Genomic DNA, 12,336 nt, shown 5'->3' with positions numbered 1-12,336 from the left:
ACGCTATTCACATCATGCATTTTCTTCCAGTGTTTCTGTCTTTTGGAAGAAATTCTGTGTTTGTTTTCTTAATGCGTAGCTTTGATCACATTGTTCCTTCAATCTGCTATTATTTTTTATTTAAATTTATGACAAGCACTGCCATGGTCTTCACAGAGGTGGCGCCATCCTCCCCTGGTGGCCGGGCTGCAGCTGCAGCTGGAGGGGGAAGGAGCCACAGTCACACAGCAGCAGCCACTCCTTGTTACCTACAGGGCTGTTTACCTGGGGTGGTTTGAGGAGTCGTTTTGGCTGTGGTGGTACCGAAGCTCCACCAGGACACAAACTCACTGAGTGGCTGTGAGTTTTTCTTTTTCCTTTAGTGTTCACATTGCAAACTTCATTAGAAGATGAAGTCAATGTAATTAATGGACGAATACGTCTAAGCCAGAATAAGGAGCTTGCTATGGTTTTGTTATAGTTTCATGTGGATTATTTTTGAGAGTTTACGGTTGAAAAATGTAAAACGTTTCCCCCAGCGCATTGGAAAATCTGGAAGACACCAGAAAGTAACACATATGCATTGTAGATAATCTGGGAAACACCGAAAAGTGTAAGAAAAAAGTAGATCCTTCATCATTTCTCTTGGAATTCTTGGAAGGAGATGTTCTTTCTTCTTTTGAACACTGTTCCCTGTGGATTTACACCCTTTTATTTAGCAGACCTTTAATATTTCCACTACCTAGAGCCAACCTTGTCTATATTCTGGCATCTTGCTTTCCACTCTTTTTTCATATATATATATAATAGAGTTCTAAAGGCTTGGTCTTTCATTTTATAATAACTTCATTATTTCTCTTGCTTAGTTCCTAATGACATCGCGAACAAGGGGTGAGAATTAAACCTTAGGAAAACTCACCGAGGCTACAGTAAATTTCAGGATGAGTGGGCCTGAAATTCTGTAATTCAAGAGGGAATGAGGCTAGTGTGTGTGGATCTTGGTGATCCTTTGGGGCTGGAGAATAGAGAGCAAACACAGGTCGGAGACACTTCGGACAAGATCCTGAAGTCTGATCCACTCCATGAGGACTGCATGTGGGAGCAAAGGGGAGCCACTGAAGTAGCTCTCACTGGGTACCAGCTTAAGAAGACTTTCACCTTTATAGGATCATTCTGACCTCAGTGAGGAGAACAGATTGGGGAGACCGCCTGCCTCCTCAGAGGAAGCCTCGTGGCCCCACTGTCTCCACATGGCACCTGGGCTTCACCTGCTCTTTCTTCCGCCACCATCTTTCTCCTCAATGATCCCCATGGTCTCCTTTCCCATGATTCCTTTCCCCATGCCTATTCATATGCACTGATGTTGACTTATTTTTGAAAAAAGGAAAACTCCTTCATTTAAGCATCCTGGTTACCAAAATTAAGTCACACTTTTGGATTAAATGTCTGTACCAGTTGCCTCCACTTCCTCAATGTGAAACACAGTGCTGTTTAAATTCCTAGACTTAGAATACACCATTTTCTAAGGCCACCCAGACACTTGGTGGTTGTTTTTTTCAGCATCTATGTCTTTGACCAAAGAGCCTCATATTTTCCCTTGGGAATCCATGAGGTTCTGGGAAATTATGGAATTGGGGCACATGACCTAGGTAGGCCAATCAGTGCACTGTATCTCCTAGTGGCAGTGATCAGTATAGGAGTGGTTACGTGACCTAGGCTAGCCCAATTGGAATGAGTTGTAGGGCTTTGACTTGGAATTCTTGGAAGGGGACAGTCTTTCTTCTTCTGAACACTGTGACCTGTGGATTTACACCCTTTTATTTAGCAGACCTTTAATATTCAGTTTTTATTAATGTAACCCTGCACCAGCCTAGCTCTTCTCTGACCCTTAAGAAGTCTCTCCTTTAGATCTTTCTCCTGTTTCCACATCCTAAACATGGGCATTTCCTTAGATTCTGTCTTTAAGCCTTGCGTGTTTTCTCCCCTGAAGAGTTAGTATGGGCCTACCTTCCATTATCTGTCAGTGTGACTCTCATATCCATGTCTTCAGGTGTCTCTCGCAAACTTTAGTCCTGAACTTGTTAACAGAATGCTAGACATTTTTTAAAAATATGTTTTTATTGATTTTATAGAGAGGAAGGGAGAGGCATAGAGAGATAGAAATATCAATGGGAGAGAAATGTCATTGATCAGCTGCCTCCTGCAGGATCCCTCACAGGGGATTGAGCCTGCAACCAGGGCATGTGCCCTGACCAGGAATCAAACTGATGATCTCTGCTGGGTTGATGCTCAACAGCTGAGCTACATTGGCCGGGCCAGAATGCTAGACATTTTCACCCAGAGGCCCCATGAGCCCCACAAACCAACTTGTCTAAAATAAAAATCACCCACAATCAAACAGAAAAATGAGTAAAGGAAGTGAGCAGTCTATAGAAAAGGACTATGGACACCCCTTAAACAGATGAAAATGTACCTAAACTTACCCATAAAGAGATTTATGATGAGGATAAATTAACACTTATATTCAACCAAAAATTGGACATGAATATTTAAGCAGTTCTATTAATAATCACCAAAACCTGGAAACAACCACAATGTCATTCAGAGATGAATAGGTAAACTGTGCTACAACCATACAACGGAATATTTCTCAGCAATAAAAAGCAACCAACTACGGATGCAGCAACAGCTTGAAATCTCCAGGAAATTATGCAGAGAGGAAAAAAACAACCTCTCAGGGCTACATACTGTATGGTTCTATTTGTATGAAATTCTCTAAAAGATGTACCTATAGTGATGGAGATGGGATCAGTAGTTGCTAGCGTCCAAAAGTGGGGGAAGTGTGTGACTACAAAGGGATAGCATGAGGGAGTTTTTTTGGGGTGATGGAACTATTTTGTATTGTGGGTGTGTCTACCCAAATCTATGTGTATTAGAATCCACAGAACTATACACCCAAAACAGTCAATTCCACTGTTAATTTTTTAAAAAAATTAAAAATTACATTTCAAACAACAATTAAAAAGCTAGTGATCTCTTTCTTTGGCACTGAGTAACACTTCTGAGTGAACTGCTGCTGAGTGTAAAGTAGTGTGCTGGACTCTGAGGTTCCCAACGTGTTCCCTCCTCACCCCCACCCCATGCTGAGAATGTGCCCCTCGCCTACCATCGTTAACAATAATCTGCAGGTGTGACAACATCCTGTTGATGAAACAGGGGAGGGGAAAAGGGACTGTCTATTAATCATATGAATGCAAAATGGCACAACCCTTATAGGGAGGAACTTGGCGATATTTTTTTAAATTACAAGCTCATTTAACCTCTGACCCAGAATCTCACTCTGGGACTGGACCACACGGATACACCTGCCCACATCTGAAATGAGGCATTTACAAGCTGTCAGCTGTAGTTTGCTTATAACGGCAAGAGACTGGAAACACCCAGTTCCACTTGTAGGAACCAGTTCAATCTACTCATGGCACGCTCACAGGTGGGAGCTCTGTGGCTGGAAAGGAGGAGGAGGCTCGGTTGTGAAATTTTAAAAAGCATGATGTAGCCCAGTGATGGCGAACCTATGACACGCGTGTCAGAGGTGACACGCGAACTCATTTTTTTGGTTGATTTTTCTTTGTTAAATGGCATTTAAATATATAAAATAAATATCAAAAATATAAGTCTTTGTTTTACTATGGTTGCAAATATCAAAAAATTTCTATATGTGACACGGCACCAGAGTTAAGTTAGGGTTTTTCAAAATGCTGACACGCCGAGCTCAAAAGGTTCGCCATCACTGATGTAGCTCATCTGGTGTGGCTCAGTGGTTGAGCATTGCTCTATGCACCAAGAGGTCACGGGTTCAATTCCCAATCAGGGCACATACCTGGTTTCGGGCTCTATCCCCAGTAGGGCATGCGGGAGGCATGTTTCTGTCTCCCTCTCTCTTCCTCTCTTTCTCTCAAAATCAATAATAAAACACCCTAAGGCAATGCTGATGTTAGTGAGTCCCAATAGGAAACACTGAGAAATAGTAGCCTATCAATCAAGGGTCAGAGTCCTGCGTGCTATGGGTTGGCTTAAGTTATCATTCCAGGGTTTCTCTCACTACTTTCCAATCTGAACTTTCCACTGCAGCCACACAGGTCTACTTGCTTTGCCTAAACGTGCCTCGTGCAGTTTTATCATCAAAGCTTTGCATTCCTTTTATGTGTAGCGCACTTGAACCCTATCAAAACCTTATCAATTCACGTAAGGCTTCAGGTATCACCACAGTTGCAAATAACCTCTCCCTGAACTGCACGTGAAGGCACTTGCTCACTATCACTCAAAAGGCCCTTCCCTTATATTGCCTTTGCTGCAGGTCCTAAGTTCACAGGCTTTTCCCGAATGGGTTATACCCCGGCCAGTAAAGACGAGCTCTCCTGCATGTATGCACGATTCCTCATTCCCAGCACAGTGCCTAACACACAGCAGACATTCCGTCGTCGTGACTGGAGAATTTAGTGCCCTTCTCTTATCCTGCACATCCAGAGTATTTAATATGCACTGTTCCAATACATAAAAGAAAAATTGCCTTCCCTCTCTGTCTTCCTCTGTAATTGCAGTTATCAAATTCCCAGGCATCTGGTTGGAATATTCATTCTACAACGAATTCTGTTCATCTTCAATACACCAGGAGACCAGACTATTTTGGCCCACAGATTCAGCACTTAAGCAAAAGTACTTTTAGTCAGTGTGGCTGCTGGTGTAGTTTTTTTCCTTCTAGCCACACAGTTGGATTTTTAGCCATAAAAGGCGATAAAAAGACATTTAGGTATTTCTGTAAGGAAAATACTTGAACCATCGCTCATGAGATTTCTAATTTGGGGCTCTAAGTTTTTAATAACAAACTATGCTAAAAGGCTTCTAAAAATAGGAACTGTAGTGCTTGAAACTTCTTGAACAACTTTTACATGAATTTTTTTCAAGCTACTAAATTCACAGAAACCATAAAAGCTCACAAATCTCCAACCTGGAATTGCATCTGCTGTTTGGTTTCTGGCAGATTTGAAGTCAGGAGGTGATTTCTTTGGAACTGCACACCTGGTCATGTGTTTGGCACAATAAACCAAAAATGAGATTAAAATGCGTACTGCTTTCTTATCTAATGACATAGCAGGAACATTTTCCATTTGAAAAGATACTTTTCTGCAATTTGTTTTTGTGTGTGTGTGTGTGTGTGTGTGTGTGTGTGTGTGTGCGCGTTTGTGTTTGTTTCGAAGTAACCAGCCATAAATGAGATATATTGAGCATAATTCAAACTTTACACAAAGGATGACCCTAACTTTATATGGTATATAGCTGCATGCATGGGTAAGACATCAAAAAGAAATAAACTAAAATGTTTAGTACTTTTTTCTGTTTGTATATTACAGGTGATGATTATCTTCTCCATGCTTTTCAGTATTCTCTAAATTTTCTAGTTAACGCCTATTGGTTTTATTATAATAAAACGTAATCAAAGAGAAGAAATCAGGATGTTAAAATCAGAATGTTTCAAAATGGACAAAAATAGAAATAACAAATACTTATAAGTTTTCATATCATGCCCAAAATTGAAATGCCCCCAAGAATCTATATGATAAGCAACACATCATTGCCCCATGATGTAAGTAACATTTAAGACAAAAGCACACAAAAGACGTTGCCAGTGCTATCCTACAGATCACATTGTTTGAAATATAATCAATCTTTAATTCAACTTACCATTCAATGTTCAAAGACTTTCAAATTATTTAAAAAGAAATCAAATTATTTAAAAAAGAAACTAACATTTTCTAAAGATAAGATGCAGAAAGATCTACATCCCTTTGATTATTGTACCTACTGTCATTTCGTTATAAAACTTAGTATTCAGATAAAAGCTTGAGCTTTATTATATCTCATTTCAGAGAACAACAATATAGACAAAAGTGTCAGGAAAGAATGCTAATAGAACCATCCCAAGCATCAGGACAAACGTTAGCAAATGCTTATATCAATACATAAAATAGTGATATTAATTCTTAGTGAAAAGAACACTCATTTTGGTAAACACCTCTAGATATTTCAACAGCAGGCCCTCACCTGGAGAACTCCCAGAATTTGTGAATTCTGACTCTCCATCACAGTCCCATATGCAGTTTACAGCGACAAATTTACATTCTATCTCCAAACACCTTCCCTGAAGAATGCTTTTGAGCGACCAACACAACGCAGGATTAGCTAAGGAGAAAGAAGGGGCCCCGAACCAACCCATTCATTCAATTGTTAGGAAAGAATGCATTCAGATCTTGGAACTATTTATGCTGAAAACTCTATGATTCGGGCATCTTCCCCTCTGCTAGGTCCCCTGCTGAGAACGTGAAGGGCCCTCTCTGCCCTTGGCTGCCTTTATGTAGCGGCTGAAGCCAGGAGGGAAGTAAAAGCCAGGACCCGCTTCTTTGTAGATGCAGTGAGAGCTCTGAATTCAAGCAGACCCTGACATTAAAACAACAACAAACCCCCCCCCCAAAAAAAAACACCAAAAAACCCTTACCCCCAAACACTGTAATTATTCTAGAAAATAATTTGAAGTTATAGACCAGTCAATGTTTCCTAGTTGACACACTCCAATACTCTTTTCCATTCCAGCTCACCATTGATTGAATTTCTGAGAATAATGCAGATGAGATTCAATAGAAGCCAAATGGCAAGATGGGTGCATTGTTCATGAATATGAATATAAATGATTGTAGAGAGAAACATACAGGTCACATAATTAGCATATGTATAGGAGAGACAGAGTGAATGCCTATGTTCAAAAATATTAATTTCCTATTGAAACACACTGATGTCCACAGGGTCAGTCAGGAGCAGGAAGCACATGGTGTAAGCGTGAGCAGCAGAATTGCCTGATACTCATGGCTATGTGTGGACGCAGTCCCTGTGCCCCTCTCTCTGTGTCACTACTTCTCTGAACCACCTCAGATATCTGAGCACAAATCTAGGGCTCGGGATCACTAGGCATGGCCATCTATAGTGATAAGAAAGCTTTGAAAAAGACTCTTTGAAAACTCACTGAAGCTCTGGAGTAACTATAAGAGTTAGAAAAAGCATGCCAGCTTTCACCTTCTGCGATTTGAGAATGAATGCCTGCTTGGAGACCGAGCATATTTAAACCTTCATTAAAAATCATGGTGACATGCTCTGGCCGGGCAGCTCAGTTGGTTGGAGCTGCACCAAAAGATTGCGGGTTTGATCCCTGGTCAGGGCACATACCTAGGTTGTGGGTTTGATCCCTGGTCGGGGGGTGTACGGGAGGCAACCAATTGATGTTTCTCCCTCTTTCCCTTCCTCTCTCTCTAAAAATCAATTTAAAAAATATATCCTCGGGGAGGATTAAAAAAATTATGGTGACATATTAACAAAAATAGATGTCTACAAGTGTGTTATGAAGAATTATATAAAACTTGGATATATGACAACAATATTTCAAGGTCATATGGGGCAAAGGATTATAGAAGGGAAAGTACTTTGTTCAACTCACTGTTTACTATGGATTAAAGGTCTCAGATTTAGTGAAGTGACAGCTGATAGATCTTTGTTTGGTAGAGATGCAAACAATTTCTGTTCAGTGGAAATTATAACGCCAAAGGTTACAGTCTGTAGGACAGTAATTAGTTTTGTATACAGCCCAGCAATCTTAATATAATATTTCTTTATTAAATGATATGTAAATATTTAGTTCATCTTTACTCTTATTGGCCCCTTCACTAATTAATGAGTTGAATGAAGTCTCTGACACCGACTCGTTTTATATTTGGGCAAGAGTATGATTTTACCATTTCAAGATTATACTCTAGCAAGTAGAGATTTCAATGTTTATTCATATGACTAATTATCTTAAATGATTGAATATGCATATTCCATATGACAACAATTACCAGTTTTATCTTGTTTTCTTTTTTTGTTTTATTTAATGGCACTGATGTGCTAAAAGAGTAAATAAGGCAGGTATTTTGCTTCTTAATATGATGATATAAATAAATATTATCCCATGTTTTTATAATATTAACTAGAAAGATATTTAGCTATACTACATATTTCTAAATTCTGTTCCATTTACAGCATGATTTAGGACATAATCACTTTCTTGTCTTGGCTTCACAGAAATCTAAGTTCAAACAGTAGAGCTTCATGAAACACACAAAATTTCCCCTCGCCGCCACCCCCCCCCTCCCGTATAATTCACATGAATATGAACAGCTCTAGCTATGATGAATCACAGGGTGTGGGAGGCCCAGGGGATTGGGACATCAGCTCCAACAAGCTGCCAGGCAGGTTATAACATCCTCATCGACACCTGCTCAGCAGCCTGCAGGAATGACAAGTGCGGGGAAGGGCAATCTGCTAGAAGACACAGCCAAACATCTCAGCGATGCTTCTCAACTCTGGTGGGCAGAGGGCCTCTGAGCAACCAGAGGCCAGAGGAAAGTCATGTTCGAGGGGATGTAATTGTTGAACAGGCCCGTGCAGGTTGAAATTTAATTGGCCTTGTTCCTATATTTGCTGGGATGTGAGCATAGACGGTTTCCATGCTTTTCAAACTGTATCTCACATTAGAATCTGTGGGAAGCTTGTTAAAATGCAGGTTTTGGTTTAGCAGGTCCAGGTGGGGCCTGAGAGTCTGCATTTCTAACCAGCTCCCAGGTGATGCTGAGGTTGTGGTCCTGGGACCCCATTATGAATGGCAAAGACTATCTCACCTCGCTGAATCGCAGAGGCCAATGCGGGCTCCTCATTGAACGTGGTGGTCTGAGCTTCCAGAGTGATTTTTTTTTTTCAACACATAAAATAACAAACACCTCTGAATGACAGGAATTCCGTACTTAAAAGTGATAGAACCACCTTTGAAAATCCTGAAGTGATATTCTGATGTAGAAACACTGATGCGTAAAGCAGTGTAAGAGAAAGACCTGAAAATCTGGCAGACCCGGTGACGTGGGTCTCACACTGCAAGCAAAAGTAAATCCTCCCAGTCCTTTATCCCTGACCCGGGGCATGTGGGCCTGAACCCTTGAGGCCTGGCTCTCTGTGCAAAAGCAGAACTCCCTGAGCGAATGCTTTGCAGCCTGGATCACACTAGGACACTTAAAAATATCAGTGCTGCTCTGCAGGCCATCCTAGCAATGTCAAAGCTGGCTGTGCAATGTCTTTGATGAGGCTGGACGACCTCAGTGACAGAGACTATCACTTCCCTGTCATTTGCGTCGGGATGGATATTAATTCTGGTGATAAATTAGTTCCCTTTTCAATCAGACTTGGGAGGCAGGGTTATAGCAACTAAAAAGAATTTTACAAATCAGTGATTGGTGAATTTTTAAGTTGATTCCCCAAACATTAAAAGGACAAAAACCATAAGCTCTTTGAAACCCATGCAACTGGCTGGTACTCTAGGAAATAGAATTCTATGCCATTTTAACTGTGCCAAGTGTGGCAGCCTGGGAAAAAAATCCCTAATACCGTAAAAGGGTGGACAGATCTTTAAACGCAGGTGATCCTATTTGAGCAGTAACCCAAATAGCTAAATATACTTACCATTAAGGATTAAACAGGAAAGAAGACCATAACCACTAAGGCCTTATGAAAACTGTTGCACCATGTGGGCTACAAAGAATCTTTTAAGGAGGCCCAGGGGCCTGACAATGAGTATATAAATGAATGTGTATCTCTGTACTCCCACCACTTCCAGCTGAGGACAGTACCAAAGGATTCTGGGCTCTTCCGACCTGGCAGGACCCTTATCCTACAAGGGCAGCTGAGACCTCTGAAATTCAGGCCCATCTCTGCAAGGACCTAAGTGGGGAACTGCATCCACTCATCCCATCCTTGGCCCTGGGTGTTTTCCCTGCACTGCTTGCTTCATCAGCAGTAAACCAACATGAAAATAAATGACGCAAGTCTCTGTCACTGTTCCAGCCCATCTTCAAAGTCACGAGAATCTAGCCCAGCTCAGCCTCCTTGATATTATCTTAATAATTCATTACCATTATTATGGATGTGCCATAAAATAATAATTACTTAACTCACTGGCCTGATGAAAAATGTAATTACATATGCAAACAGCTTTATAAAAAATACCGTGTGAAGAACACACTGACACACCAGCCACAATATTACGTAGACCAGTGGTTCTCAACCTTCCTAATGCCGCGACCCTTTAATACAGTTCCTCATGTTGTGGTGACCCTCAATTTCATTGTTACAAATTGAACATATTTAAAGCATAGAGATTAATCACAAAAACAATATGTAATTATATATGTGTTTTTCGATGGTCTTAGGCGACCCCTGTGAAAAGGTCATTCAACCCCCAAAGGGGTCGCGACCCACAGGTTGAGAACCGCTGACGTAGACGATCACCCCAAGACCCAACCAAAATGTCTTACCAGGACCGTGTGCATCCCCGTGTAGAGCCTGCTGAGAGATACCAACGTGGAGAACGTCACAGCCATCACCAGCCCCAGAGCGAAGGGATACTGTGGGGAAGAAAGGCAACAAGGGCTTGATCTCGCGTTCTCACACACACACACAGTCAATGCGATAGAAGGGAACAGGACTCCTGATCCAGTGACTGCTGTCTCGACCTCGCATGCCCTAGGCCAGCGGCCTGATGACCTGAGACACGTGGAAAAGGGAAAACAGAGGGAAGAAAGGGCAAGATGCCTGGGGATCTAGTTCTGGGAGGAAGTTTCACAACATGAGACCTAGCAGAACGGGGCTTGAAGACTCATGTTCACAGCTATTGTGCTGGCTGCATCAGTGGAGTAGATAATTATTTATTTCCACCTATGCTTAGAGTAAAACATATGAAGTATACAGTGCTGATTAAGGGGCCAGACAGACAGCGCTAGGATCGGGAAGTCCAGTCACCTACTTCACATGTGCTGCCGTGATGAAGCTTGGCAGCAATGGGCCCAGGCTAAGAATGGACATATCTATGCCCAGATGTCAAGGCAGAATCAACTTTACTAAATCTCAACATTTGCTGGTGGGATAGCTGACCAAGGAATGTGGCTGGTGCCAAATCATATAAGAACATACGAATATTCTGCTTATGAACTATACATAGAGATATAACCCATGTGCTTCCAGGTCTAATGTCTGTGGTCTCCCATGGAGAAGAATAAAGACACTGGAGAACTGCCTATATTATGCAAAGCATTTTATAGTCACAATCTCATTTCATCTTCACCCAATTCTATGAGGTAGGTTCTATCATTAGCCACATTCTACAAATGAGGAAACCCTTGATCACAACAAGTTATATTAGTATTAAACTTGAGCACAAAGATGCTTCCCCATCAATCATCATAGTTGATCCTCTGAATAGGAGCTGGGGCTCAGAGAGGCAAAGTGACTTTCCCAACGTCACACAGCCAGAAGTGACAGAGTCAGAACCAGAAGCCACACCTTCTGAGCCCAAGTCCAGCACAGCCTTTCCAACATAACATGTGGGTACAGAGATACTTGGCTATATCTCATTTCTTAAAGTTTATCATTAACTGGGTGTCAGTTTTTCATCAAAAGTGTGCTAAAATTGAGTCAATGCATTCTGAAATTAGAGTCTGGTATTAAGCTCACTACATATTTGTACAAATGAATCCCATATTTAGTGTTAGTTAGGAGCAATACCTCAAGTAGCTAAATATATTTACCTCTAAAGTTAAACAGGAAAGAAGACCATAACAACCCAGGCCTTATGAAAACTGTTGCATCATGTGAACTAAAAGAATTTGTTTAAAAGGCCCAGGTGACCTCAAAACGAGCATATAAATGGTGGTGGCATTGGTATCCCTGCGGTGAGCCTCTACTTGCTGTGTTTGGTTTTTTTTTTCCCCCAAAGTCACATCAGCATGTTCATAGGCCTCTCTGGAGATGGCCTCAAAACGAGCATATAAATGGTGGTGGCATTGGTATCCCTGCGGTGAGCCTCTACTTGCTGTGTTTGGTTCATCAGCATGTTCATAGGCCTCTCTTGTCTTCTTCCAACCCCACCAGGCTGACCCACCATGCCTGTACACCCTGGCATATAGAATGGGTTTCTTGGGTGTGGGGACAGGGCGAAACATTGCTGTCATTTATGAATAGGACTGCTAGACTTCATGAAATCTACCTTCTCCAATGGATCAAAGGGAAAATTATGAAATTAAACAAAACTAGGGCAAGAGTTCTCAGACAGGCAAAACAGAACTTCATTGTAGGAATAATCTAACTTTTGAAAGGCTTGACATAATTGGCATGTAAGCAGATATTAAGTGAAATTCTTCTGTTTTCAGCATTTATTAAAATCTCCTATAA

The 12,336-nt window shown here is 41.3% G+C and overlaps 1 protein-coding gene and 1 long non-coding RNA gene across 2 annotated transcripts in view; both read right to left on the bottom strand.

The window, feature by feature from the left end:
• Positions 1-12,336, bottom strand: part of SGPP2 (sphingosine-1-phosphate phosphatase 2) — a 62,924-nt gene that overhangs the window by 2,255 nt on the left and 48,333 nt on the right. Inside the window, exon 4 of the mRNA XM_014531138.1 lies at positions 10,425-10,514. Coding sequence (XP_014386624.1) covers positions 10,425-10,514 — 90 coding nt within the window. The remainder of the gene's footprint in view (positions 1-10,424; positions 10,515-12,336) is intronic.
• Positions 5,358-6,233, bottom strand: LOC106724292. The gene is made up of 2 exons (XR_001360046.1): positions 6,082-6,233; positions 5,358-5,445 (listed from the first exon to the last, which is right to left on the bottom strand). It is a non-coding gene; the product is annotated as an uncharacterized LOC106724292 (long non-coding RNA).

This window comes from Myotis brandtii, unplaced genomic scaffold, assembly GCF_000412655.1.
Source record: "Myotis brandtii unplaced genomic scaffold, ASM41265v1 scaffold79, whole genome shotgun sequence".
NCBI classification, from domain to species: Eukaryota; Metazoa; Chordata; class Mammalia; order Chiroptera; family Vespertilionidae; genus Myotis; species Myotis brandtii.
The sequence above is the reverse complement of the archived record's forward strand: the minus strand, read 5'-3'. Positions and strand labels throughout refer to the sequence as shown.